The sequence below is a fragment of the Vulpes lagopus genome, chromosome 1, assembly GCF_018345385.1.
Source record: "Vulpes lagopus strain Blue_001 chromosome 1, ASM1834538v1, whole genome shotgun sequence".
NCBI classification, from domain to species: Eukaryota; Metazoa; Chordata; class Mammalia; order Carnivora; family Canidae; genus Vulpes; species Vulpes lagopus.
In genome coordinates, this window is record NC_054824.1 from 60,476,369 (window position 1) to 60,503,957 (window position 27,589).

The 27,589-nt window shown below is 55.6% G+C and overlaps 2 protein-coding genes across 7 annotated transcripts; one reads left to right on the forward strand and one right to left on the reverse strand.

Annotated features, from left to right (window-relative positions):
* Positions 1 to 12,998: 12,998 nt before the first annotated feature.
* On the reverse strand, positions 12,999 to 26,892 carry SLC29A1 (solute carrier family 29 member 1 (Augustine blood group)). 6 transcript variants are annotated; one of them, XM_041765819.1, is made up of 14 exons: positions 26,508 to 26,892; positions 20,816 to 20,925; positions 19,536 to 19,618; positions 17,515 to 17,596; positions 17,194 to 17,396; positions 16,942 to 17,081; positions 16,498 to 16,632; positions 16,261 to 16,358; positions 16,051 to 16,129; positions 15,307 to 15,404; positions 14,981 to 15,089; positions 14,635 to 14,720; positions 14,047 to 14,246; positions 12,999 to 13,709 (listed from the first exon to the last, which is right to left on the reverse strand). In XM_041765819.1, exons 3-14 carry the CDS (start codon positions 19,562 to 19,564, stop codon positions 13,598 to 13,600), a joined length of 1,371 nt encoding a protein of 456 aa, XP_041621753.1. In that variant the 5' UTR covers positions 19,565 to 19,618; positions 20,816 to 20,925; positions 26,508 to 26,892; the 3' UTR covers positions 12,999 to 13,597. The 6 variants fall into 6 exon arrangements, with proteins under 6 accessions (XP_041621753.1, XP_041621773.1, XP_041621764.1 ...); XM_041765839.1 differs by lacking the exon at positions 26,508 to 26,892 and adding an exon at positions 25,766 to 25,912; XM_041765830.1 differs by lacking the exon at positions 26,508 to 26,892 and adding an exon at positions 23,364 to 23,510.
* Positions 23,207 to 26,892, forward strand: LOC121486767 (proline-rich protein 2-like). Its single transcript, XM_041748001.1, has 3 exons — positions 23,207 to 23,276; positions 23,361 to 24,059; positions 26,483 to 26,892. The coding sequence occupies exons 1-3, from the start codon at positions 23,207 to 23,209 to the stop codon at positions 26,890 to 26,892; spliced, it is 1,179 nt and encodes a 392-aa protein (XP_041603935.1).
* Positions 26,893 to 27,589: the final 697 nt, after the last annotated feature.

The window sequence follows — 27,589 nt, forward strand, 5'->3', positions numbered from 1 at the left end:
GCCGGCCCCCGGATCCCTCCGCCTTAAAGGAGGGTGCAACTCAGCCCCGCACCTGCCGCTGCCCGCCCACCTTGACGTCATGGCCCAAAATGGGGCGGGGGGGCGGGGGAGCCGCCGGTCTCGGTCTCCGCCTTAAGAGTACGCAAGTACTCCTTTTGCGTGGCCGCATCTCTGCTTTTGCAAGGCATGAGCTCCCTCCAAGAACTAAAGACTGGAACGTTCATATGAAAGAAGTGGGGGATCTAGGGGTGCGGGTGCCACTGGCCTTCCTATGAACCATGAGGCAGGCGCCTCCCCACTCAAGAGTCCTGGCCTGGAGGAACACCTATAAAGGTGGAGGGCGGGGATAGAAGCGGCCGACCGCTCCGACCTCGGCTCCCAGGTTCGACTCTTTTGCTACAATCTGCCCTCCAGACCCCTACAACCCGAGAAGGGGAAGCAGTTTTCCTTAGGGACGGTGCGGAATCCGGGGTCTAACGTCAGGGAGGCCTTGCGCCCCGGCCCTCCCAGGGGCAGCGGGCGAAAGGCACGGCTCTGCGGCGGGGTGTGGCTCCGGCTGGGGGAAGGGCGCTGGCCTGCGCCGGCAGGGGGACTCTTTGCCCGCGTCCGGCGGAAGGAGCGGCAATGGTGGTACTGCGATTACTTCCAGCAGTTTCCAGACCCGCCTTGGCGGCCCCGCCCCCGCCCCGCCCCCTCCCTGCAGGCGCCGCCCCGCCCTCTGCGGCCTGGGCCGGGTGTCCGCAGCGGCCGCGCTGCCCCGCGACTGTGCCGCGGTCCCCGGGGAGGAGGCGGGCTGCCCCAGTCCTATTTACCCTAGGAGCCCGCGGGGGGGACCCTCATCTCCCACCTGCCGGTTCAGCGAGCCCAGCGCTCCCTCGGCAGTGGGATGGAGCATAAAGGGAAAGATTGACCCCCCCACCCCCACCCCCGCCATCGATCCCACGGCCTGGGGCTGTTGGGGCGGTGGTGCTGGCGCCGCCTTCGGAGCGCAGAGACCCCGGGACGCCTTCGCCATCGCGGGGGGCGGGGAGGAGGACCCTCCCCTACTTCTGCATCCGCCCATGTGAGTGGGACACGGAGACCTGCGTCTTCCCTGCGTGAGCACACGGAGCTGTTTCCCCATCTGGTTTCAGCGTGGGCCCTCTTCGCTCCTGCGGCCGGCAGACGGGAGGAGGAGCGGGTCCCCGCTGCAGGCCGCCAGAAGTCGTTCCCCTCCAGCTGCGGCGCGGGCGCTCCCAAGCCGTTAGTCGGCCGGGAGAGCTGTGGGACGCCGTGGCTCAGCCCCTTTCGCGTGCCTTCCAGAGGGGAAGCCGTCCTTGTCTACCTAAGGCCTCCCCTAGGAACGCCGTCGGACCCACAGCCCCTCCGGAAGAGAATGGCCTCTTGCCGCTCTGTGACCTTGTAGATGTCCATCCACTTCCTTCCTGGCCCACAGTGTCGTTCCCTGGAATCCTGGGGAGGGGCTGCCTCCAGCACCACCGCCCGCCGTCCTTCCTCAGCCTTCTTCCTTTGTATTTTCCTTATTCATATGTTAAATTCCAAAGAACAGAAGACCGTCCATTTCCTTGTCTTTTCCCCAAGCACCAGACCTCATCACCCAGCCACAGCCACCACTCCCTTCTATTCCACCCCACACACACACCTTTTTTAAAGATTTTTATTTACTCATGAGAGACAGAGAGGCAGAGACACAGGCAGAGGGAGAAGCAGGCTCCATGCAGGGAGCCTGACGTGGGACTCGATCCAGGGTCCCCAGGATCATGCCCTGGGCCAAAGGCGGCGCTAAACCACTGAGCCACCCGGGCTGCCCCCTATTCCCCTTCTTAATGGTGTGTGAGAAATCTGTGACTTGGGGAAGTTAATGTGTTTGGGAAGAGCTGTGGGTGCTGTTGCCAGGAATCCTCCATGATTCTCTGTCCCTGATCAAGATCTCAAACGAAGTGTGCCATCCCTCAACATACCCTCTCTCTAAACCTCCCTAGTTCACAAAGAGCATTCACACTATTTCACGATACCGTGAAGAGGTAAAAGTGAGTCTCCCGTTCTCACCGGGAAAGCAAGGCTTCAGTGAGATCAGTCAGCTCAGAGCCTCTGTTGCACCAACCCTCGCTCCTTGCTTCAGGAATGGAGTAGCAATGCTGTCTCCCTTCCCAGGGCCCAAGTCCAAAGCAGCAGAAATCACTCCTGTGGATCAGTATTAAGACCAGAGACTCCAGGGGTCTTCTAGTGGGAAGATCTCAAATCATGCACTAGCACAGAAATTCTGCCTTTTCTGGAAGGCTCTCCCACTCGCTGACACTCACTTAAGCCCCCCACAGTGAGTTCCTGGGAGGCAGAATTGCATAAACAAGATGGAGGTTTAAGCCCCTAGAGGGCTGCAGCAGGCCAAGTGTGAACCATAGCAACAGGAGAAATATCAGACTCCCAGCTCAGCCTGAGGCAGGGGGCAGGCTTAGGGCCAAGGCTGGCCAGTCCCTGGCACAGGTATATGTCCCAGAAGAGGGAGAAGCATGGAATGGCACAGCCCTGACAGAAGGACCATAGCCTGGGAGCCCCCAAGAGAGGCAGAGGCATTGAAAGCGGCCCTGCAGGGAGAGTTCGCAGAGGGCCATGAATGCTATATGAATGCTATGCTAAGACATCTTGACCTGAACTTATAGTGAGGCAAGCCACTGAAGGCTATTAAAACCAACTTAAAACCTCCTAGAGAAAAAAAAAAAACCTCCTAGAGCTCCAGAATCCTATTCCCAGCGGCACATGCAATGCTTACTGTTCCCAAGATACTCTTTGTTCCTGACCAGGTCTCAAAGACCCAGCCCAACCTTCTGTTGTTGGAGGGTAGCCAGATGAAGCAAGAACTGACAAACTGGCCTGCAGCTGGTGGGTCTGTCGCTTGTTTTTATATGGCTCATGGGGAAGAGTGTTTTATACATTTTTTAAATTGTTGAACAAGTCAAAAGAGAATATTTTAGCATGTGAAAAGTACACGAAATTTGAATTTGTGAGGACACCTGGGTGGCTCAGTTGGTTGGTTATCAGCCTTCCACTCTGGTCGCGACCCCAGGGGTCCTGGGATCTAGCCCCAAGTTGGGTTCTCTGCTCAGTGGGGAGCCTGTTACCCCTACCCCCCCACCCCTTACCCCCCCCCAGTCTCTCCGCCTGCCACTCCCCCCTGCTTATGTGCTTTTGTGTGTGTGCTCTCTCTCTCTCTCTCTCTCTCTCTCTCTCTGTCAAATGAGTAAGTAAAAGCTTCAAAAAAACTTTTTGAGGGCAGCCCCAGTGGCGCCGCGGTTTAGCGCCACATGCAGCCCGGGGTGTGATCCTGGAGACCTGGGATCGAGTCCCACGTTGGGCTCCCAGCATGGAGCCTGCTTCTCCCTCTGCCTGTGTCTCTGCCTCTCTCTCTCTCTCTCTATGAATAAATGAATAAAATCTTTAAAAAAAACTTTTTGAATTTATGCTCATAAAGCTATACTGAGGGCAGCCTGGGTGGCTCAGCGGCTTAGCGCCCCCAAAGCCTGATCCTGGAGACCCAGGATCAAGTCCCACATTGGGCTCCCTGCATGGAGCCTGCTTCTCCCTCTGCCTGTGTCTCTGCCTCTCTCTCTCTCTTTGTCTCTCATGAATAAATAAAATCTTTAAAAAAAATTTTTTTTAAATAAAGCTTTACTAAAATATAACTACTCTTATTTGTTTATATGTTGTCTTTGGCTGCTTTTAGGCTGTAATGGCAGACTTGTTAGTGTGGCAGAGACCATGTAGCTTGCACAGTCTAAAATACATACTCTCTTGCCTTTTTTAAAAAAGATTTTATTTGTTCACGAGAGACAGTGGGAGAGAGAGGCAGTGGGAGAGGCAGGCTCCCTGCAGGCAGCGCAATGCAATTCCAGATCAGACCTGAACCAAAGGCAGATGCTCAACCACTGAGCCACCCAGGTGCCTCCTCTCTTGCCCTTTACAGAGAAGACAGACCTACAGCCCCCTGGTCTAGTTAAGTGGAGTGAGGTCTTGGAGCAGAGAGTCAGCTGGTGCTCCTACAGGCAATTCTAGTGAGACTGCACCACTGACCTTTCAAAGGGAGCAGGGAAGCTGCTGAGATAAGAAACAAAGGATGAATAAAGCAATGAGCAGCATCAGGACCTCAGGGACTGTATGAGCATGGGGATTAGCTCTGAACCCTGAACTCCTAGAGCAAGCACCCTTCCCAAGCTCAGGAGCTGCCAGTTGGGTCCTGTCATTTCTGGTTCTACCCAGTTCCATGAGGCTTATAGCTGCTGAATTCCATGGGGAATACCCTGCACTGACATCCTCACAGGCCAGTGGACTTGATGTTCAGAGATGTTGGACAATTGAGCCAGTCTGCCTGGCCAACCTGGGCTCCAACTCTGCGTCAGTTTCCACATTCTGTTGGGACATGATGAGTCTCATAACTTTCACTCACTTCATTGTTAGCACTAGACTTTTTGTTTTTGATGCAACTGCAACGCCAATGACAATTTTCCTTCATTTAAGGTTTCCTGAAGAGCTTGGAAAGCGACTGCCTTGGGGGATCCCTGGGTGGCTCAGCAGTTTGGCACCTGCCTTCAGCCCAGGGCGTAATCCTGGAGTCCCAGGATCGAGTCCCAGGATCGAGTCCCAGGATTGAGTCCCACATCAGGCCTGCTTCTTCCTCTGCCTGTGTCTCTGCCTCTCTCTCTCTCTCTGTCTCTCATGAATAAATAAAAATAAAATCTTAAAATAAATAAATTCTATCCCAGCTGTATAAAAAAAAAAGAAAGCGGTTGATTTTATTGGTCCCATAACTTGGTAAACTACCTTTTTAATTCTTAATTTGTTTTTTTGTTTGTTTTTTAGGTACAACCCTATCATCTGAGAACAATGACAGTTTCGTTTCTCCCTTTCTAATCCTTGTATCTCTTATTTCTTGTTACTGTGCACCAGCTAGGACCTACAAGACAATGAAGAGTGGAAGCAGTGATTCTGGGGATCCCTATCTCACTTCTGATCAGAAAAGGAATGCTTTTAATATTTCATCATTGGGGCACCTGGGTGGCTCAGCTGTTGAGCATCTGCCTTCGGCTCACGGCGTGATCCAGGAGGTCCGGGATGGAGTCCCATATCGGGCTCCTTGGATGGCTCCTGCTTCTCCTGTCTCTCTGCCTCTCTGTCTCATGAATAAGTAAATAAAATCTTTAAAAAATTTTTTCATCATTGAGCACAATATTTCCTCCTTCTATCCCTAACTTGATATAAATTTTAATCTGAATATCAAAATTATTTTTCTGCATCTACTGAGTTTATTGTTTTAGTAAATTCCCTTTATATGTTTAACTAATTAAACTAATATTAAGTAATATTAAACAAAAAAGTAATATTAAACAGAATTGACCTACTTATTTATTTATAAAAGATTTTTTTTAGAGAGAAAGAGAGAAGCAGACTCCTTTATTTTTTTTGAGAGAAGCCCTACAGATGGTCAGATGGAGGGGGGCTCAATCCCAGAACTCTGGGATCACAACTCTGAGCTGAAGGCAGATGCTTAACCAACTAAGCCACCCAGGTGCCCCTCCATCTATTTATTAAAAATTTTCTTGAACTCACCTATAAGATTGCCTGAGTCTATTTTCTGTATGGAAACATTTTAACTAAGGACTCAATTCTTTTTAAGATTTTTAAATATTATTTTTGAAGACTTTAAAAAGAGATTTTGTTTATTTATTCATGAGAGACACAGAGAGAGGCAGAGGGAAAAGCAGGTTTCCCATGGGGAGCCATCTGATGCAAGGCTGGATCCCAGGACCCTGAGATCACAACCCAAACCAAAGGCAGACACCCAACTAACTGAGCCACTCAGGCACCCCTAAAATTTTATTTTTAAGTATCTCTACACCCGACTTAGGACCTCAACTTATAACCCCAAGATCAAGAGTTGCATGCTCCACCAACTGAGCCAGCGAGGCACCCCTCGTTTTTTGTTCTTTTTTTTTAATGATATAGGACTATTCAGGTTTTCTACCTCTGCTTGAGTAAATTTTGTTTAATAATTTTTCTGATATAAATAAATATATAAATATAAATATATAAATATAAAGCTTTTCTTAAAGCTTTATTATTGCATACTCTTCTCTTTGACTGTATTTCCAACCTCTATTCCATCTAAAGTATGTCCTTTTTTATCCCTAAAATTGTTTTTTGTGTCCTTTTTTTTCTTTTTTTTAAGATTTTACTTATTTGGGCAGCCCGGGTGGCTCGGCGGTTTAGCGCCACCTTCAGTCCGGAGCCTGATCCTGGAGACCTGGGATAGAGTCCTGAGTCGGGCTGCCTGCATGGAGCCTGCTCCCTCTGCCTGTGTCTCTACCTCTCTCTCTCTGTTTCTCATGAATAAATAAAATCTTTAAAAAATTGACATGAGACAGATTAACAGGAGAAAAAAAATAAAAGATTTTATTTAAAAAATATGTTAAATCGGGATCCCTGGGTGGCGCAGCGGTTTGGCGCCTGCCTTTGGCCCAGGGCGCGATCCTGGAGACCCGGGATCGAATCCCACGTCGGGCTCCCGGTGCATGGAGCCTGCTTCTCCCTCTGCCTGTGTCTCTGCCTCTCTCTCTCTCTCTCTGTGACTATCATGAATAAATAAAATCTTTAAAAAAAAATAATAATAAAAAAATAAAAATAAAAAATATGTTAAATCTATTAAGCCAAGCCAATTAATTGTGTTGCTCAAAGAAACACACACACACACACACACACACACACACACACAGTTGGAGACTCCATAGGACATAACTTGGAGAAGGCAGAGGTGAAAAGTGGGGAGATCACACAGGGGTAGGCAAGAGGCACGGTGTTCTCCTTTTTTAGGGTAGAATGATGAAATGTGGGGGCTGAAGGAGGGGAGAACCTCTCTGGGTTGGAGGGGGTCAAGAATCAGTTTTAGGCATGTTATAGGGCACGAAAGAATGTCCTCCTGGACAGAGGCTGATGGCTGAAGTCATGGACAAGAACAAAATTTCTCAGGGGAGTATAGTGTAAAGGCCAGAGTTAGGATCTAAGCCATTTGGAAATTGTAAACAGGGCATCTTTGGTACCTACTCTATTAATACACCTATGAGTGTGTCTTGACTCTCTGTGGGCATAGTATCAGTGACCTAAGGGGGCGTGACGGAGTCCTGCCTGTCATTTTCAACTCAGCTCCAAATTGTCTGTTGTCCGGTCATGATGCCCACCAGGCATCCCTTGCTGTCTTGGTGTTGTTCCGTGCTACTGGGTCCCTTTGACTAAGAAGGTAAAACCTAACCCTAAATCAATTCAGCTGAGTTGATGGCAGGCAGGGAGGGGGGGGGCGGGGTTCTACCACAAACAACCCTGACCTACTTAGCCATTCTGCTGGTCACCTGACTCGCCCCAGGGACAAGTCACACCCTAATGTACAGTTCTCACCTGGTTGGATTTCTGGGCCTAGTGCCCGCGTGGCCCACCTGCACCCAGATAAGAGATGTGGTGGTGCTACTGGGTGCCGATGCCCAAGAACCCGGAGGGACTCGGGTTAGACATCAGGAAGGACTTTGCTCCTTTCATCTGGGGAGGATTACATGGGAGTTCCAAATCCTGGGAAGCTTGGGATCCTTGGGTATGTGAAAAGAACTGTCAGGGGATCCCTGGGTGGCTCAGCGGTTTAGCGCCGCCTTCAGCCCAGGGCCTGATCCTGGAGACCTGGGATCGAGTTCCGTCCCACGTTGGGCTCCCTGCATGGAGCCTGCTTCTCCCTCTGCCTGGGTCTCTGCCTCTCTCTGTGTGTCTCTCATGGATAAATAAATAAAATCTTAATAAAAAGAGAGAGAGAGAGAGAGAGAGAGAGAACTGTCTGGAATATTTTGAAGGCAGGGGAGGAAGGTATACCAGGCTTGCATTACAGTGCCACACCATCACAAGAGGCTTTGTGTCTCCATCCCCTTTACTGTCTGGGAATTCTCTCATCTCTCTGTGTCTGTCTGTCTCTCTGCCTATCTGATAGGAAGAGAAAGAGAGAGAGGCAGAGCCTTGTATTTACCTGGTGCCTTGTGGTCTATAAAATATTTTTCCATCCTTTAACACTGCTAGCTTCCGTTGTTTTTTGGTTTTGTTTTTTAAAGATTGTATTTATTTATTTATTCATGAGAGACACATAGAGAGAGGCAGAGGCAGAGGGAGAAGCAGGCTCCATGCAGGGAGCCTGACGTGGGACTCGATCCCAGGACCCCAGGATCACGACCTGAGCTGAAGGCAGACCCTCAACCATTGAGACACCCAGCCCCCCCCCCCCCACATGGGCATAGCAACAGCCAGCACCACGTAGGGTTCCTGGACGGCGGCAGACCCCCAGATGCGTGAGACGTGAGCGGAGTGGCAGGTGAAAGCAAGAGCTGCTGTTCACTACCTGGGTCCGGAGTTTCACAACCCCAGGGGTAGGCCGTGCAGGTGTGCCCATCCCTGCTTTACGGAGGAGTGGCCCCGGACGGCAGAGGTTTCCTTCAAGGTCACCCGGGCTTAAGCGGAGCCGGTCTCAAGAGGCCCAATCCGGTCTCCTAAGCGCCGGGCGGCACGCGGGACCGCGACGTGTCGTACCCCCCCCACCCCCCCCACGCCCCCACCCCCGGCCGAGCGGACTCCGCCTCCCGCTGCTCCGCCCCAGCCCCGCCCTGCACCCTCACCTGGGCGGGCACCCACAGGCGGTTCGCACCGGCAAGGGCTGGGCTGGGGGGAATCGAGGTTTGGTTCTGGCGGGCTCCGGGGACTGGACGCGGGAAGAGCAAAGCCTCGGCTCATCCTAACGGACTCTTGGTGCCTTGCGTCTCCACGGCAGTCCTGCATCCAGGCTCTCCCGCGGGCTCCCTAAATCACCTTAGTAAGTCCATACATCTAAGTCACCCTGTGTGAAGAAGTCACCCCGCGGTTTAGCGCCGCCTTCGGCCCAGGGTGTGATCCTGGAGACCGGGAATCGAGTCCCACGTCGGGCTCCTTGCATAGAGCCTGCTTCTCCCTCTGAGTGTCTCTCATGAATAAATAAATAAATAAAATCTTAAAAAAATAAATGAACAAGGATCTGAGCCTAGAGGATGGGACTCCTCGGGGGTCACACAGCTGGTATCTGGAAGGCCCAAGATGGAATCCTAGGCTCTGAAACAGCATCCACCCCATCAACAGGCCCAGAAGGCATCCCCACCCCAATTTGTGGGGTCCTGCTGACTCACTTGCCCAGCAGTCTGGGGCCAGAATGCCGACTGGCTCATTGACAGGGAGCACCAGGACTGCCAAGGCTATGGAGAGGTCTGAGTGAGCACCTCCTCTCTTGCAGGGGACCCACACAGCAGCTAGAGCCCAGCTAGGACAGTGCCATTGGTGGATGGGTTGGGGAGACGCCATGTCCACAACTTGCCCTAGAAACTGCCTGGCCTGTGTCAGATCTACAGGCTGGCTGACTTCCCTCCGACTGCCACTCTTCCTGTCCAGGCTCCGGTTTCAGGCAGAAAGCTCCGCTATCTCTTTGTAAAGTGATTCTGCAGTTCTCGGCTCATAACCATTGTGAATGATTATCCTAGTTTCACATTCCAACTATTTGTCTTCCCCATGAATGGAGTTTCCCCTTCAAGCCCCTCACCTGTTATACCTGCCCTCACTGTGCTCTTTCCATATTCACCTCAAATAAGATATATAGTCCAGTTCATCAGTTACACCAGAGGCTTGACTTCTATTTTTTAAGGATGACTGCTGATTTTACTGGGGCTCTTAGCCTTTCACAAGTTTAAAGCCCCATCAATTCACCATGTAAGATCAAACACAAGGAAATGTGTGTGTTGCAGTGGCAACCACCCTAGGGAGGCCAGCATACAGACTGATGTTTTAAGCAATGTCACACGGAAGGCAGGTGATGGCCAGGTCAGGTCATGGTGAACCTCAGGCTGATTGTCATGCTCAGCCTTCCCACACCTTACAGGAAGCAAGTGCTAGGGACAAAGTGCTGAGGCCTGACAGTGGAGGCCTGCCTCCTATTCGTGGTGTTGCCTTCAGAGCACCTGTGTCTGGAGCCATCACTGCAGTTGGGTGGGCAGGAGAACTGGGGGCTGTTTTCTTACCCCACCTTTCCTGTCTTCAGGTGAAGACGTGAGGTTGGGAGAATAGAAAGGGGTGTGAGACTGCACAATTTTAGCATTTGCATTAGAAAACTTTTTCTTTTTCCCTTTGGAAAAATTAGTAATTTTCTTCAACATCTACTTGAGTACAGGGGGATCTGGGTGGTTCAGTGGTTGAGCATCTGCCTTTGGCTCAAGTTGTGATCCAGGGTCCTGGGGGTGCTGGGATGGAGTCCCACATTGGGCTCCCCATAGGGAATCTGCTTCTCCCTCTGCCTAGGTTTCTGCCTCTCTCATGAATGAATAAAAAGAAAATCTTTAAATTAACAAAAAAAAGTTGGGGAAAAAAAATCTTTTGAGTACAGGAAAGAAGTAATGTGGGCAACCCAGGTGGCTCAGCAGTTTAGCACCACCTTCAGCCCAGGGCCTGATCCTGGAGTCCGGGGATCGAGTCCCACAGTGGGCTCCCTGCATGGAGCCTGCCTCTCCCTCTGCCTGTGTCTCTGCCTCTTTCTCTCTGTGTCTCTCATGAATAAATAAATAAAATCTTTTTTAAAAAGTGATGTAATAACCGGTTTCCCTCTCCTTAAGTCATTGCTGGGGTCGGGAGAAATCTACTTAACACCCATCTCTATCCCTTGAGCACCAGCAAGGAGGAGTGCCACCACACAGCTGGGGCCAGGCATGTGAAGACTGTGTGGAGAGGGGGGATGTTTTTAGTACCTCTGGGAGGCAAAAAGGAAGGAAACATTTCCCAAGTATCTCTAGGAGCTAGGAAAAGCACTTGCAGCTGAAAGAGCACAAACAGGAGTAGAATATAGACCCTAGGGACACCTGGGTGGCTCAGTGGTTGAGCATCTCTGCCTTTGGCTCAGGGTGTGATCCCAGGGTCCTGGGATTGAGTCCCATGTCAGGCTCCTTGTATGGAGCCTGCTTCTTCTCCCTCTGCCTATGTCTCTGCCTCTCTCTTTGTGTCTCTTATGGATAAATAAAATATATTTTTTAAATTTTATTTATTCACGAGAGACACACATACACACACACAGAGGCAGAGACACAGAGGGAGAAGCAAGCTCCATGCAGGGAGCCTGATGTGGGACTCGATCCCAGAACCCCAGCATCGGGCCCTGGGCTGAAGGCAACTAAACCGCTGAGCCACCCGGGCTGCCCGAATAAATAAAATCTTAAAAAAAAAAATTTTTTTTTAAATGTAGACCCTATCTTGTAAAACAGGAGTTCTGTTTAAGTAGCTGGAGTACAGTTACGAGCATGATAAAACTTAGGTCAAAAGCTATCAAATCTGAGGTGCAGAAGGGGAAGGAATTGCATAAACTAGCTGTCCTTGCTGGCAGTGGTGGGAGATCAGGAAATGCTTAGAATACTCTGGAGAGAGACCAATGTAACACTAAGTTTGGTTCTGGATTATTCTGTGGCCATGTGTGGGATGGACTGAGGGCATCTGGGCTGGAGTCCTGAAAGAGCAGAAGGCAGTGGGGGGACCCAGGGAAGACACAGGGTCCCTGAAGGGATCTTGGTGCCAAGGAGCCCAGTAGGACTCTCAGGTTGGGGACGCGTGGGTGGCTCAGTGGTTGATCTGCCCTTGGTTCGGGGTGTGATCCTGGGGTCCTGGGATCGAGTGCTACACCAGACTCCCTGCAGGGAGCCTGCTTCTCCGTCTGCCTATGTCTGCCTCTGCGTAATAAAATCTTAAAAAAAAAAAAAAAAAAAAAAAGGACTCTCAGGTTGGGGTAGCACAGGAAACTTAAGAAGGGCTGAGGGAGAGAAGACAAAGAGCACAGGTTTGTTTCAGCCTCGTTGCCAAAGGGCACTGCAAACACTGGAACATTTTCAGGGAACCCTGCTTCTGAATCCGACAGGAAAGGAGTACCTCATTTTCCCACCGACCTCAGGTATATATACCTTGGTTTGACAGGTACCCCTGCAGTACACAGACTCCAGTTCTCCATATAATGATAATTTAACTCCCCTCTGAGAACTTCAGAGCTCTTCAAGTAGCCTTGAAAATGTGCTAAGAGCCCTTAATGAGGCCTAAAACCTTCAATTAAATTAAACTGAGAAACAAAAGCCCTGACAGAGGTGCCAATTTGTAGCTATCTGCTGGTCAGGGATTAGTGAGCTGTCTGGGCTGTAGCCAGGGTCAGTGTGTGTGTGTGTGTGTGTGTGTGTGTGTGTGTGTCCACTCTGGCCAGCACTCTGGTCCCACTTTCAGGAAGAGTCAATTTTTTAAGAAGGGGGGCCCAGTGGTACAGCTCCCTCCAAACTATAGAAATGATCCCTGAAAGTATAGTCTTTGGTATGGCTCCCTTCAGAGCCACTCTGAGAGTCCCACACCATCCCTAGGTGAGTTGAAGAAGGAAAGGGGAGGGCCCAGTTCCAATTCAAGGACACATGGGCGCTGTGAATACCAGGCAGGGGACAACCCTGGAGGTGTGGGAGTGCAGCCAGGGAAGGGGACTGGGGGGAGGAGGGCAGACCAGCTTTTGTAGGTTTATCCCTGAGGCTGAGGGGTGAGGGGTGACGACAGGCGGAGGAGGTGGCAGTGAAGACAAAAGAAAGATGGGGCTCTACCCCCAGTCCTGTGAAATAAGGAATAGAGCAGCAAAGAAAAATGGCCTTTTATCAGGCTCAGCCAGCGGTCTGGGTGGCCTGGCTCCAGGCCTGTCCCTCCTCTGTGGCCCCAGCAGGGGGCACTGCAGCCCCTCTGAGGCTAAGAGGACTAAATGCCCCCACCCCCCATCTTTGGACCCAGGCCCAGGGCTGGCGGAGGCTCAGCTGGGTCATGCTCATCCCCCAGATTCAGGCTGCCATCCTGATGCCCTCGATCTCGAGGGTGTGGATCTGTGGCTGGAGGACACAAGGAGCCGCGGAGAAAAAAAAAAGATTTATTTTATCAGAGAGCCTCCAAAGGCACCTGGTTTCTGTTGAATATAAAAAAGGGCAGTAAAATGGCAACTGTACAGGTTGTGTGATTGGTAGGAACAAGGCAAGGGGGAGCAGGAGAGGGACATGGAGATGTGGGGGCAGGAGGTACATGGGGAGAAGGTGGGGTGGAAATATCTGATCGGACCTTAGACAAACAGTCCTGGCCCCTAGCCACCCCTGGTATATATACGCAGATGAACAGACAGACACACACACACACACATACACACACTCTTTCTCTCTGAGCCCAGAAGCTTCTGCTGCCCTGCTCAAGCAGGGATCCTTCAGAGCCAAGGGGGGGTGGGGGGTTGAGCAGATGCAGAGCCCACATGCCCTCCCCCTTGATTCTGACCCTCAGGCCCACAATGTCCCCACTGTCCATCCGTAGAGGCTCCCTCCTCAGGGCCTGGACACCTGGGCCCAGAACAGGCTGTGAGAAAGCAGAAGCTGGCTAAAAGAGAAAACCTCAGACCACCCTGGCCCATCCCTGAAGAAGAAAGGGGGCAGGAGCAGGTGGTCAGTGCAGTCCTTCTATCCATCCATGGTCACACAATTGACCGGCACAGGAAGGAGAAGACAGCTCCCAGTGCCAGGCCCAGAGACAGAAAGAAGGCCATGATGGCTCCAGCTGTCTCTGCCTCGGCTGGCTTCACTTTCCTAAAGGCGGGAGGGCAAGGCTTCCTTAGAATGGCCCCTACCCCGGCCCCACCTGGAGCATCTGTGATGGGCCGACAGCCGAACACAGAATTTTGCTGACAGCCATCCTACTTCCCCACCCACCCCCACCCGATCTGGGGGTTTCCCTCCCGGGGGACTATATCCCCAGGGCTGTCGCCCGTCTTCCTGCATCTCCATCTAGGAGTCTGGGTGCCCCATTCTCCACCACGACTCCTTCACCTCCATGCCCCTGCAGGATCGGGGAGTCTCTCCTTCCACTGGGCGCCCACCACTGGAGCTCTAGACCCTGCTTAGTGCCACCCAGGTCTCCACTCACTTGGGCCCGAAGCACATGCAGAGACTGGCGAGGTAGCCATTGGAGAAGGCGAAGGCGGCCATGAAGATGATGAACCAGGCGTCGTGCTCAAAGACCACAGCCAGGTGGCGGCGGGGCTGGACATTGCACAGCAGCAGCAGAGGCACGAACAACATCCGGGCAAGCACCAGGCTTGGCAGCCAGTGGCTGTCCTTCCCAGGCTACGGAGAGGCAGGGGGTATCAGCCTGGGCTGCCCTGTCCTCCTCCACTGGGGCCCCTCAGGATGGGAACTGAATCTGGTTACCCCTAGGACATACTGACTGTGAGGGAGCCTCCTCGAGCCTTCTGGAGTGCTAGAAATGTTCTGTATCTCAACCTGGGTGATGATTATATAGGGATGCGCACACACCTGTGTGTGTGTTTGTGCAAGTGTGTATGGACATTAAGCTGTACATGTAAGACTTGTACAATTTAACTATACGTAGATTTTGTCTTGTTTTGAATAAATCATGGTCCCCTTACCACCATACTTTCTGATTCCCTTTCTGGGGTTCTCAAGCTGAACTTGACCCTCTCACAGGGGCTGGGTGCCCCCATCCCCCACTTACCCAGGTAAATATAGCTGTGAGGCTCCGGCCCAGCCAGTCAAAGACATTGAAAGTCAAGAAGCAAGACACAGGAATGAAGTACTTTCCTGGAAGAAGAGCAGATTTGGGGGGTGGTTATTAGGGCCAGAGAGACAGATTTAGCGACCCTAACCAACCCTCCTGTTGGAGGATGCCTGGACTGTTTCCCCAGCTATAGAATAGAGAAGATGCTTTCCAGCCCAGGGAAGGGCAAATGGGCCAGGAGAGTTGAGTTAGGGAGATAGAAGCCCAGGTTCCCTCTTCCCCCACCCCCAAACCCGCTCTAGCACTGGTCTGTCCCCATCCTGGGAACCCACAGTGTCCTCACCCCAGGCACTGTTGCCCGCAATGGTGGACTGGACCTCAGCGGTTACGGCGGGAAACACTCCAATGGTGACCGTGAAGATGAAGCAGACGGAGAGAGCCGGGACTAAGATCTGGAGAAAAGGATCCAGGACCGTGTCTTCATGGCAGCTGTGCATTAAAAAGCTCAGAATCTCCACCCCCAACAGACAGACACACACACAGGAGAATCCAGGAGAGGCCAGTCTCGGGTAAGAAAGGGAGCAGATGGACAGTACACAGGTTGGGAGGGGCACAAGTAGGAGAAAAAGAGGGTAAGGGGCAGAGAGCAGAACACTGTGCCCCACGTACATTTCTGAGGATGGCTCGGATAGAGTGGCTTTGCTGGGTGGGCTGAGAGTTGGGGGCTGGAACTCTGGACTCCTCTTTGTTTGCCACTGGCTCCTCTCCTGGAGGGTGGGGGATGACAGGTTGTGGAAGCATCAAGTTGTGGGTAGGTCAGAACAACAGGAGGCCACGCCAACATTCCCCGAAAGAGCTGGGGCTAGTTGGGGGTGAACCACCCTGACCCGGGGCACAGCCATACCCTAACAGCCAGCCCATATCTGCAAATTCCACGGCACAAGTCCCAGGGGCCCTCACCTCTCCCAAGAGCTTCACGTCCTATTGTAAGGATCTGAAATTGCTTCTCATGCCACTCAGACATTCAAGGGCATCCAGAATCTCCCATTTCATTTTCTCCAGCGTTTGTTTTGTATTGTTCTCATCACAGCCCCCAGTCCCTCCGGCTTCTGGCTACCAGCAAATTTGGCACGTTCATACTTGTGCCCTGTGTGCATGCTGCCCCCTGCTGGGCAGGCCACCCTCCACCCCAGCTTCTGCAGGCCTAGTCTGACCTTTATCTTTTTTTTTTTTTTTAATTTAATGTATTTATTCCTGAGACACACAGAGAGAGAGGCAGACACACAAGCAGAGGGAGAAGCCGGCTCCCCATGGGAAGCCTAAAGTGACACCCAATCCCAGGACCCCGGGATCAGGCTCCGAGCGGAAGGCAGCCGCTCCACCACTGAGCCACCCAGGCGCCCCAAGTCTGACCTTTATTAATGAGGTCCAACTTGGTCTCCTGCTCCCCAGGCCCTTCGAACTTGAACTGCTGGTAGTAGCGGTAGAACTCCTACCAAGTGGAGAACACAGGCGAGGTGGATTCAGAGGTGGAAGCTCCAGACCTCGTTTGGGTTCTCAAAACACCAGTGGTCTGGAGCCAAGGACCCTCCACCCCACATCCGGCTTTCTCCATTTGCTTACCAGTCGGGGCAGGACCAGGTAACAGATGATGGTCAAAACAATAACCACACAGGCTGTGATAAAATAGCCGAAGGCACTTTCTGATAGCTCTGAGCCACCTGTGTGGAGCGCCGGTGGTCAGAGGTCAGAGACTGGCACCGCCCCCGCCCCCCCCCCCCCCCCCCGCCCCCACCGTGGTCCGCCCCCAGCCGGCAGGCACACGCAGGCACACGCAGGCACACAGGCTGCATCACTTACTGGCGATGGCGCAGATCATGGCCGCGGAGGCGAAGAAGCCTGCCAGGCCCTGGCCACTCATGATGGGGGCAGTGTAGCTGGTGGGCAGGAGGCCAGCCAGACCAAACAGGCTGCCCTGCAGGATGGCACCGAATGCTGGTGGCACAAGGTGGGCATCAGCAGGAGAGAGGGAGCAAAGTGGGACTTGCTTCCACTGGGGGTGGCTTGGGGGCCCGTGGGAAAACAGGTCCCAGTGAGTCTTGCCATCAGATGGCCCTCTCTGCCCTGACTCCTGGCCCGGGCCCCTGTCTGCTCAGGCCTCTTGAGCCCTGACCATCTGCAGCATCCATTTCCACCACGGGGAGGAATGGGCTCCTTTCCTGGCTGACTGTGGGTCTGAAAGAAGGGGTGGGGGGGGCGATGTGGGAAGATCTCTGGCCCAGGTCTCCTCCCAGCCCTGCTCACAGTTAATGAAAACGATCTTGACCATGGTGATGATGAAGAAGGGCACAGCATCCAGTTGCACCTTCACCAGGATAGCAGTGGTCAGGAACACCAACAGGATGGCTATCAGGCTGCCCAGGATCCGAACGGACTGGGGGATCCTGCCAAGAGAGGCCGGAGGCCGAGGCAGCAGAGGGAGGGGCGGTGAGGTGCGGGTGGGGGCGGCTCAGCCCAGGGAGAGCGAGGGGTCAGGCCAGGGGCCTGGGCGCTCACCTCTGATGCAGGAAAGAGTTAAGGCAGGTGAAGACCAACAGGGGTAGCATGGCACATAAGGTCATGACATTATTGAAGATGGCGCTGAGAGAGTTCCGCTCTGGGGAGGGAGCTGTGGGGGTGGCTGAGGGCTGGGTGTCCTTGCTCAGCTCAGCAGTGACCAAGGACATATTCTGGGACTCGTCCAGGCGGTTTGTGAAATACTGTGGGATTGCAAACAGAAGCCTTGAGACTTCTCTCCTGGTGCTCCCAAGCATACATCCAGGCCCTGCGTACCCTGGGGACATGGCCCTTGGGAGCCCAGTCCCCCCTAAGTCTCACCTGGGTGGCTGTCATGAAAAAATTCCATGGAAGCAGCGTCCCCAGACCCAGCATGAAGAAGATAAGCCAGACGGCTTTGTACCTGAGGATGGGAGAGGGAAGAGGGGCCAAGTGACCCTCTGTCCCACCCTCCTTCCCAGATCAAACCTAAATTAAGCTCCTCTGGCTCCCCAACTTGTGGGCTCTCCAGGTGTCCCAGGGCACAGGCATCTGTGTTTATGTCCATGGGCCCCAGTTCTCCGATGGGTATATATGGAAAGGGAAGCGTCCTGGGATAGGGGCCAGGGCACGGACAAGTCCACAGGGGGCAGGGGACCAGGAACACAGGACTGAAAGGCCTGGCCAACAGGACCTTGGTTCTCAGCCCCGAAGACTCGGGGGACCCTGCAGGCTTGGGAACCAGTGTGACCCACACATCCGGAGGTGGTTTGGGAAATCCTGCTAAAGGCTGGGGGTAGGCGGGTGAGCAAGAAAGCAAACAGCAAGTGTCTTCCACCCCCACCGGGCAGGATGGAAGTGATTATGCCGTCTGGGCAGGGACTATGTGGCTCCCCAAAGAGGATTTTGAGGTCAAGAAACTCCCAGACCATTCTGGACCTGGTGGGACAGAAGGGTGGGGTGACTCGGGGTGGCTGGGAAGTGAGAGAGCTGTTTTTAACGCCGGCCCAGACAAAACTAGCTTTGTAGGTCACACTGCGTAGCAGTAGCGTAGGTCAGGAGGTACGGGGGGGCCACAGAGAGTAAATAATAAGTGCCACCTCAGCCTGTAGGGGCATTGCCCCCAGCCCTGCACCTCAGGCCCTGTCTGGGATGGGCCCTTCCTCCCCACCCCCCTGGTCTCCAGATGTGTCTGCCATAGCCTCGGGCAGCCAATGCCTGCTTTCTTCAGATTGGCAGGGACAAAGCCTGAGGCAAGGAAGAAACAGGCCTGGCCGGCCTGGCCTTTCAAGCGGCCTGGCCTTTCAAGCAGGGAGGCCTGAACCACTGCAACTACAGCTCCCACCCCCACCCCAACTCTTAACTTTGAGGAACACAGCTAAGAGCTTGATTCAGAGGCCCAGAATGAAGGGAGAAACTCCTGGCCAAGGCTGCCCAGAACAGATGGTCAGAGTAGGGCTGGGTGAGGGCACCAAGGTGTACAGAGATGGGAGAGGGTCCACGGAACTGCTGTGGGGAGGGGAGGCGAGGCTCTGACAGGCCGGGCAGCCCGGAAATGGAGGGGACAGGGAGGGAACCAACCTACGGCCTTTACTCACTTTGTCTCCTAAAATTCCCTCCCGTCCAAACAAACCCCACCTGGATTTCACAGGCAGGGAAATGGTCCCAGCATGACTAAACTAAGTGCCTGAGGTCGCACAGCCAGAAGTGGCCTAAATCTGGACTTCTGGCACAGGGGAACTGGATGGGCAGAGGTGAGGGGATGGGGTTGGGGGATTTTGGACCACAGGCATGGCTTCATCATCAACTTGGGTCCCAGACTCCTTGGAGGGCTTACACGGAGCCAGGGCCTCTCCCGCCGCCAAATACATATGCACAATCATGGTAGTGGGTCTAACTTATAGGCTCCGGGGGCAGCGGAGTGAGAGGAAGGTCAGCTCAAGGACCAGGGTGGGCCAGGGTGATCTGAGGCAGAGGCTCAAGGCCAGGCCTGACGGAGAGGGCAGTTTTGCCAGATGTGCTCTGGAACCAGGGGTGCCGCCAAATATTTCCCCAGAGTGATGGGAGGAGCTGGAAGCTGCTAGCTGGCTGGAGAGCAACAGTGGAAACACTGAGAGGCCAGGGCAGGGCTGCCACCGCCCACCCATTCTGGCCCTCCCCACAGGCACCCCTGTTAAGGTACACAGGGCCCCCGCCCCTCAGGCAGACCTGACTCATAGCTACTTTGCTGGGAGGCCAGTCAGCAGTGGAAACCCCAAATTCCAAAGGACACCGCACCCAGCCCCTTGGAGACCCATTTCCGCTCCCCTGGATCTGCTGCCCAGGATCCCCCCCCCCCCGCGCCCCCCCCTCCTCCCCCCTACCTGTCCTGAGGCTGGTGACTGGTTGTCATGGTGACAGCGTTCTCGGTCTTGCCCGGTTGAGAGCTCCCTCCTTCTGGCGCTGGCTGGGGGCAGAAGCAGTGAGAGGCCACGTCTTGGCCCTGCTTCCCCATAGGCCTCTTTAGGCTCTTGTAGGGGCAGGCGGCAGGCAGGGCACACAGATTGGGCAAGCTGAAGAGTCCAAAAGGACCCCCTCCTGGCCCTGCCCTGTAGGACTGACTGCTCGATCTGACCCCTGTGGCCAGTGCTCTTGGGCCCCCTGGCTGCTCCGGCTCTACCTGGCTCCCAGCCTGGCCACCGCTATTTTTATCCGGCCGCCGAAGCAGTTTGTAAGCTGGGAAACAGGAGAGTGGCGAGCAGGAGAGGAGGAGGAGGAGGAAGTATGAGCCAGGGAGGGAAAGACTGGCAGACAAGGAAAAGAAGAGGATGAGAGGGGTCAGGGACTGCAACGATAATAGGAGGGAAGGAGGGACAGGAGGAGGGAAAACAGGAGTCAGAGCTAAGAGGGCGAGGGGAGGGGAGGAGGGAGGGCACAAAACAAACAGATTCTCAGCAGTAGCAGCAGCAGCAGCAGCAGCACCACCACAGGGAAGAGGACTGAAGCCAGAGATGTCCCTCAACCTCCCCGCCGGCCGTCACCCAGGTCCCTCTCTGTGAGTCTGACCTCCACACCCTCTAGGGGGGGCCTCTGCACTCATGCCAAGAGTGGGGCTCTGGGGAGCCTGTCCCCTCCTGGAGGCACCCCAGATTCCAGCCTCCCTGTGGCACTTTAACCTACCTTTCCAGTCACTGCCCAGGGATTTCCTAGTTCCTGGCCAGTTTTCTAGGAAAACACTTAACCATGATGTGGGGACACAGTCCTTCCCATAACTAAGCATGCCCCTCCCCCTAATCTCCAGCCCTGGCCCCAGGGTCACCCCATCCCCCCTTGGTTCCTCTCTGACTCACTCCCAGGCCCCTGTCCTCTTCCCCTTTCTGTGAACAGACTTGGAGAGAAGACTGGAGGAGCAGAGGCACAGGCCAGGCCTGACCTAAGAGCTCCCTGCCTCCCTGCTCAGTATCCCCCTCTTGCTTCCCGCTCGTGCAGGGGAGGCATCCTGGCACCAGATGAGACAGCCTTCCCTTTGGATAGCATGGAAAAGCCAGGCAGGCGTGTGCTGGCGCATACCCCACGTGCGGGTCTAGCTCTGAAGCCAGGTCTGCTGTTTGGGGTGAGGACTGGTTTCCCCACCCACCTGGGCCTGGCCTGGGCCAACACTCACCGGATGCCCAGACTTGCCAGCAGAAGGGTCAGAGCAGAGGGGGCCTGGGCAGTCCCTGGGAGGTGGTCCTAGCTGAGGCTCTGGCAGCAAGCCTTGTCCATGGGCTCCCCCTGGGTAAGGGCGCGGAATGAAGAAAGTGGTACAGGGCGTCGTCTGGGGAGAGAATCCCGCGGGCCTTGCAGTGGGAGGGATCGGCCCCATTCGGAGAAGTCTCTTTTGCACACGCACAATCAGAAGATAAAAACCGGGAGATAGGGGTGCCTAGATGACTCAGTCAGAAAAGTGTCTGCCTTGGGGTCCTGATTCTGGGGTCCTGGGATCAGCCCACTTGGAGCGGGGGGGGGGGGGGGGGGGGGTCCCTGCTTCTTCTGCCTGCCACTCCCCACTGCTTGTGCCCTAGTACTTGAGAGCTCACTGCTCTCTCAAATAAATAGATAAAATCTTAAAAAAGAAAAAAAAAAAAAAAACGGGAGATAAGAGACCCAGCAGTCTCAGCAGGGGAGCTGAGGAGGCAGGGCAAGTCACAGGTACAACCATTGCTCCAGGTCCCAGCCTGAGACAGGGCGATATGTCAGGGCCCTCCAACACCCTCAGTGGCCTTTTCTACTCCTCCCCATAATTCCTCTCAACCCCTCCCTGGGTAAATTCCAAACTCTCCAAAGCCCTCCCTCAACACCTTCCCCCGCCCCCCGGCCCACACTTGGGTTGCAAGGCAGGGGACAGGAGGAGCACAACTACACACCTCCAGATGGAGGCAGAGGGCTTCTTCCATTCATCTTTTCAAAAACTATTTACTGAGGATCTCTGTTCTAGGCACTGGGGACTGGTGGTGAATGACAGTTTTTCTGTTTTCAAGAAGGATGGGAGCAAGAGGGCTCTACCTCGGTGGGGTGCAGGATGGGGGGCAGTGGGGGATAGGCAAAGAAGGCTCAGGACTCAGATTTTCTATTAGGTAGCAGGGAAGGGGAACTCCCAGCTTCACACCTCAGCACATCCCGTGCTCCACCCCCACCCCCCCACCTCCACAGGCAAGATTCCTGGCAGTGAAAGAACTGGTATTGCTTCAACCCAGATGGGAGCTGGGGTGGAGAGACTAAAGTATCTTCCCTTCCTTAGTAAAATCTGCCTTAGGCTCAAGAAAGTATTCATTTCTGCCCTCTCCCCCAGCTATACTGCCACGTTCTATTCCTGCTGCAGCAGTCCCCACCTTAGTCCTGAGCACAGTTCAACTGGGGGGCGGGGGGCGCTCCCTCTGCCCATATCCTGACTTTCAGCCAGGCCGCTCAGGTATTTTGTCCTTGCCTGCCTTTGCCGGGCAGCAACCAGGGATTTGGCACCATCAGTTCAGAGCATCTGGTGCCCCTCGAGGTATGCCCTGGCCTGCCAGGCCTCCCTGAAAATAACCATCAGATCCAGCACCTCCTCACCTCCAGGCCCCCAGCACCTCCCATGCATCCGAGCTTCTAGACACACCTTGGGGGTAGCATCAAATTCTCTACTCCCTGGGATTACATGTGGGGCCGGCCACTCTCTGCAGATAGTCCCTCTTGTCCTCACAACCGCCCATAAGCTAGTACTAAATTGTCTCCATTGAACAAAGAGGCAGGGCTGACGGCTGAGGTTCAGAGATGTTGAGTCACTTGTCTAAGATCACAGGGCTACCGAATGGGTGCGCTGGAATTCCAACTCAATGTGCAGCTTATTCTAACCACCTTTGGGGGTGGGAACGTAGGTCTAAATGCTGCTTCTCAGCTAGCCCCGTAACTGGGAGATGAGGGAAAAAAATAAGGTGGAGGATGAGGTCATCTGCAGCCTGACAAGAGCTTCAGGTGTAAGGCAACCCCCCCCCCCCAATTACATACACATCCTGACACTGACAACTCAACAGGCAGGAGGACAAATGGGAACCTACCGAGAGGAAAGGGCAAGGGGCGGCCGCAAGAAGAGTGAAAGGCAAGGCTGAGAGCAGGCTGGACCCACCACTGCTCTCCCCCGGGAAGGAAACCAGGGCTTCTGGGTTAAGGTAGGGTCTCCTCTGGGAGTAAATGAGGATGCGCCCAGGAAGGGGAGGCCAGCACCACGAGTTCGGCCAAAACCCAGGCGGAGGTGAAAGAGCCGCCGGCTTCACCGCCGAGCCGCGCGCCCTCGTCCCCAGCCCCCCCGCCCTGCGCAGTCCCCGGCGCGGCCCCTCCGCTGCGACACGGAGATTACCCATCTACTCGCCCGCCCCTCGCGGAGGTCAGCGCGGCGACAGCCGGTTTCGGGCCCGGGAGCCAGGCCGCCCACGCCCCGCTCGGGTCGCGATTTCCGCAGAGTCCCCACGCGCCCCGGGCCCGGCGCGCCACGTGCAGCGCGGCTCCGCACGCTCGGCGCGGGGGCAGCGGGGCCCCCATGCGGCGCTCCCGGTGCGCGCCGCCCAGCCGCAGGCCCGACCTCCCCGCGCTCCTGGCGGCGGGAAAGGGCGCCCCCCGCGCCCGCGCCCGCGCCTCCCGACCCCCGGCCCCGGCCCCGGCCCCGGCCCCGGCCCCGGCCCCGGCCCCGGCAGCACCTGCTGGGAAGGCGTCCTCCCGCGCCCAGATCCGCGCGCCCACTCGGCAGCTTCCCGCGCCCGCCGAAGCCCATTCAAACCCGCCCTCCGCTGGGCCCGCCCCGGCCGGCGTCCGCAGCCCGCTCCCCCCCTCCCACCGCCCGCGTCCGCTTCCCCCCACCCCGCCCGCGCCGCCCGGCCCCGCCCCAGCGGCACCCCCCGGCCCGCGCAGCTCCCGAGGCGAGGCCCCTCTCCGCGGGCCGCAGCGGCCGCGCCGCCTCCCCCCACGCCTCGCGCTATTTCTGAAGCCGGGACCCCTGCGCGCTGCCGCGCCGAGCCCTGCTCGGTTAACGAGCACCCGCGGCTCGGAGGGGCGGGCGCACACTGGCTGCGCCCTCGTCCCCTCGGCGCAGGGCTCCAGAAACCCCTCCAGAACTCGTCTCCGGACTCTGTCGGCAGCGAACCTTCTGCCCAGACTGGTCGGGACGCGCTCCCGTCCCTCTGTCCACAGGCCCTCCCAGAGACTCCGGTATCGCTCTCCCAGCTCCCTCCACCCACGCCACGTTCTCCAACGCTGCACCTTCTTCCTTTCTAGCGCCCGCTCCCTTTTCACTGCCACCTTCTGCTCCTCGCACCTCTTCTCTGCTCCCCCAACCCTCAAGCACCCTCAAGCCGAGGGACCCCTCTGTATAATCCGTATAATCAATGACCTGAGTCGTGAGTTTTCCCGCCTCCAGCACACACAGACCCGCACACCCGCGCACCAACACCTCCCCCCCTCAACTGGGACTTGGGGGCGGGGGATGTGTGTCTGGGGCGGGTGGATGGGGTAGAGGCACAGGTCTGGAGGCCCCTCAGGATTCACTCTTTCTAAATCCGTAACTTTGGAAAAGCTAAGGAACAGCCCGAGGTGGTAAGAGAAGAAGCCCCCAACAGCCTTATATCCTGAATGAATCCTATTGTCCTGATACTCAGAGGCAGAGGCCAAGCCTAGCTGAGCCCCACATCCTCTACGGGCTGAGGAGGAAGGGGGTGGGCATGCCTAGGGGTGGTCAGCCCTTCTTGCACCTCCAAGGGAGGGGGAGTGATTCCCTTCCTTTTCTCTGGCCAGTAACTTAGGGGGAGGGAAGAATCAGAGCCCCTTGAGCAGCTCTCAGTGCTGGAGGACAATCCGAGGGCTGGAGAGAGGTGAAGGAGGAAGGTCCAATCCAGCGCACCCCCGCTCCCACCACCCAAGAGACCTGTCCCTAGGGAGAAGCTATGGATGCCAATTAACAATTAGGGGTATGGGACGCCTGGGTGGCTCAGCCGTTGAGCTTCTGCCTCCCACTTAGGGCATGATCCCCGGATCCAGGATCCAGTATTGAGACCTACATGGGGCTCCTTGGGGGAGCCTGCTTCTCCCTCTGCCTGTGTCTCTGTCTCTCTCACTCTATCTCTCATGAATAAATAAATAAAATCATTTTAAACAAAACACAATTAGGGGTACTACCATTATGAAGATGAGGCAAAGTCACATCTTCTTGCCAGGGAACAGACTGGACCCTGAAGGGAAAAGTAACTTTTCTACTTAGGATCCATGAACTGTCCCCAAGCTACTCCAGAAGGGGTGTTCTCAGCCTTCCCGCTCTTCCCACAGAGACATGACACACCATCATCCCCCAGCCTTAACCAAACAGAGGGCAGGAAGGGGGAATGGGTGGTATTTTCTTAGGCACTGCCCCATGACTTGAGGACAGCTTCATGTCTGGGTCTTCCCACCCCCATTCCCATCCTGTGTTTGTCCAGTCTCTCTGTCTTCCTATCCCAGCCCTCCTCTCCCCTCTCCCTTGTACCCTCTTTCCCCACCTTCATTTCCCATCTTTGGGCCTGTGGGGGTGGCAGGCCTTAGTGGTCAGAGAGATTGCCAGGCCTGGCCAGGCTGGTGACCAGAGGCTGTAGTTGTGTGCAGAGGGGGCTGGAAGTGGAAAGAAACTGGAGGGAAGTGGTGAGGGTCCCAGGCCAGACAGGGGAAGGCTGTTTCCTCTCCCCCACCCCCGCTGAGGCCTGGCCTGCTCAGCCGATGGCAACAGCCAGGACTGTTATTGCTGGAGAGAAGCCCATCTGGCATTCACTCTGCCTGGGCCACCAGCCAGCATCCACGCCCCTTCAGAGCCCTTTCCTGACCAGAGAGGGTTGCTGGGTGCCAGGGCCCTCTGCTGGACAGCCTCAAGGCCTCGACTCACAATCACAGGTGGGGAGTCTGTGATTGTGTCAGCCAGTCCTGCCACCCTCTGCTTAGTCTTCTGTCTTTCTCCCTCAGGTCCTTAGCACAGGAATAGGGTAAAAAGGGCTGATCCAGCTGCACCTCCTCCTACCCCATCCCCCATGCTACAGGAGACTCCCTGTTCTAGGCCTCAGGCCTGCCCCACAACCTCACGTACGTTTCACTTTTCCCAGCTTATGTCCATCTGTGTTTGTTGTGCATTTGCTTGGCTTGGCTGTTTGTCACCAGCACCTGTCTCATGATTGTGCGTTCTCAGTTGCATTACTGTGTCCATGGCTTTTTGGCAGGGCCGGGACTGCGGACAGGCCAATGAGGCGCTCTCCTGAGGAGCACATTTTAAGGGAGTGGCAAAAAATTCAGGAGTCATGATAAACAATATTTTACTGCGATATTTTTTAAAAAAATCAAAGTTAGCACAAAAAAATATATGATGAACAAAACCTCAATATTTAAAATAAAGACGAGATCCAGCCCTCCATAACCAGACTCATCTCACTTCCCTCATTTTCTTAGTGGGTATGTACTTGAGGGTGAGAACGAGAGTCAGAGTTCAAGATTTGAGGTCGACTACCTCTGGGCTTGGTCTTCCCAGCCCTAACTCCTCAGACCTCTCCCCCTAGCCTTGCTCAGGGCAGGGCTCCGGGCTTGGGGGCATTCTGCAGAAGGCTGGGGTGGCGCAGCGGGGGCGGGGGGTGGGGGAGGTGGCCTTCAAAGTCCCGGAAAAGCATCCCCCTCGGTGGGAAACAGCGGATCCCGACCGCGTGTATTACACCCCCCCCGCCCCCCGGCCGCCCAACTAGGGCCCTAACCCCGCGTCTCTCCACCCGGCCCGCGGGGCGCTCGGGCACCGCGCAGACTCCGCCCCACCGCCCAGCGGCCCGCCTCCGCTCCCCGCGCACCTGCCGGGGTTGTAGTTGGGGGACGAAAATCCCCGGGCTGGCAGGCGTCCGGTTCCGGGCCGGCCTCCTCCCCTCGAGGCTGAGGCCGCGGCCCGAGCTCGCAGCCCGCGCCGGGTCGGACCGGTCTGGGCTGCGGGCGGGAGAGGGGCTGCAACCGGCTCCGCGGGCGCCCGCCCCGCGCTCGACCTGCTCGGTCCCGCCCAGCGCCGTTCCGCGGCGAGGAGCGCTTCGGGAGGCCGGCGGCAGGCGAGGCCGGGGTCCGACGGAAGAGGAGGTGCCCGTGACCCCAGAGGGGGACGGGGTTGGGGGACCCCGCGCTCCAGCCGCCTTCCCTTCGCCCCTTCCCCCAGGTCGCCTTCCCGAGAGGGGCGAGCACCTGTGCTGACTTTTGAGGACGCCCGGAGGAAGCAGATGGTGCCCAGGGGGGGCGGGGCGGGGTTCTGGCCGCAAGCCCCGCGGGGCGGGGGCGCACACTCCGGCCTCACCTCTAACCCCCGGGTGGGGGCCGGATCCCTCCTGGTCCCCCTCTGAACCTACGGCCCCTGGAGGGAGGGAGACAGACCGGAGGGAGGGCTATTGCTTGGGAACAATAAGCAAATTATCCGGAGGCTGAATGCAAATGAATCTGACAACTCATTTGACCCCTCAGGGGATGCTCTTTGAGGCGGCGGAAATACTGAGGTGAATGCCTCTGGTCACTTCCAGCCCCACCCCGCCTAATCTCTGCGGGGGGGCGGGGACACAGTGCCCCTCAGGGGAAGCATTTCTGCATTGCTCCCCAGGCTGGCGGCCCGCAGGGTCCCTTAGCAAGCCAATCTCCCTCTTCCCACACCACTGGGTGAGAAGAGTTCCAGCCTGGCCCTAGGACGTCTTTCCCCCTACCTTGAGCTAGCCAGCCCAAATGGGACCCAAGACGGCTGGGTCACAGTGGGACATACTGCCTGAAGTCACACGAGAGAAACAATCTCCAGGAGATGAGGACTGCTGGACGATGGAATAGGAAGCAAAAGGAAGCCTCGAGTGGCTCCCCACCCCACCCCCACCCTTGCCCCCGCCCCAGCCCCCTCCCCCTGGCCAGGTTA

What these genes read in the sequence shown, in the direction of transcription:
- SLC29A1 (XM_041765813.1), bottom strand. An exon ending in AGTCACCAGCCTCAGGACAG is followed by an intron (nt 17,597 to 19,535) that starts GTAGGGGGGAGG and finishes TCCCATCCTCAG; the next exon opens with GTACAAAGCCGTCTGGCTTA. An exon ending in TCACAGCTATATTTACCTGG is followed by an intron (nt 14,247 to 14,634) that starts GTAAGTGGGGGA and finishes GCCTCTCCGTAG; the next exon opens with CCTGGGAAGGACAGCCACTG.
- LOC121486767 (XM_041748001.1), top strand. Translation starts at nt 23,207, where the DNA reads ATGCGGCGCTCCCGGTGCGCGCCGCCCAGCCGCAGGCCCGACCTCCCC. An exon ending in GCTCCTGGCGGCGGGAAAGG is followed by an intron (nt 23,277 to 23,360) that starts GCGCCCCCCGCG and finishes CGGCCCCGGCAG; the next exon opens with CACCTGCTGGGAAGGCGTCC. An exon ending in TATAATCAATGACCTGAGTC is followed by an intron (nt 24,060 to 26,482) that starts GTGAGTTTTCCC and finishes CCCACCGCCCAG; the next exon opens with CGGCCCGCCTCCGCTCCCCG.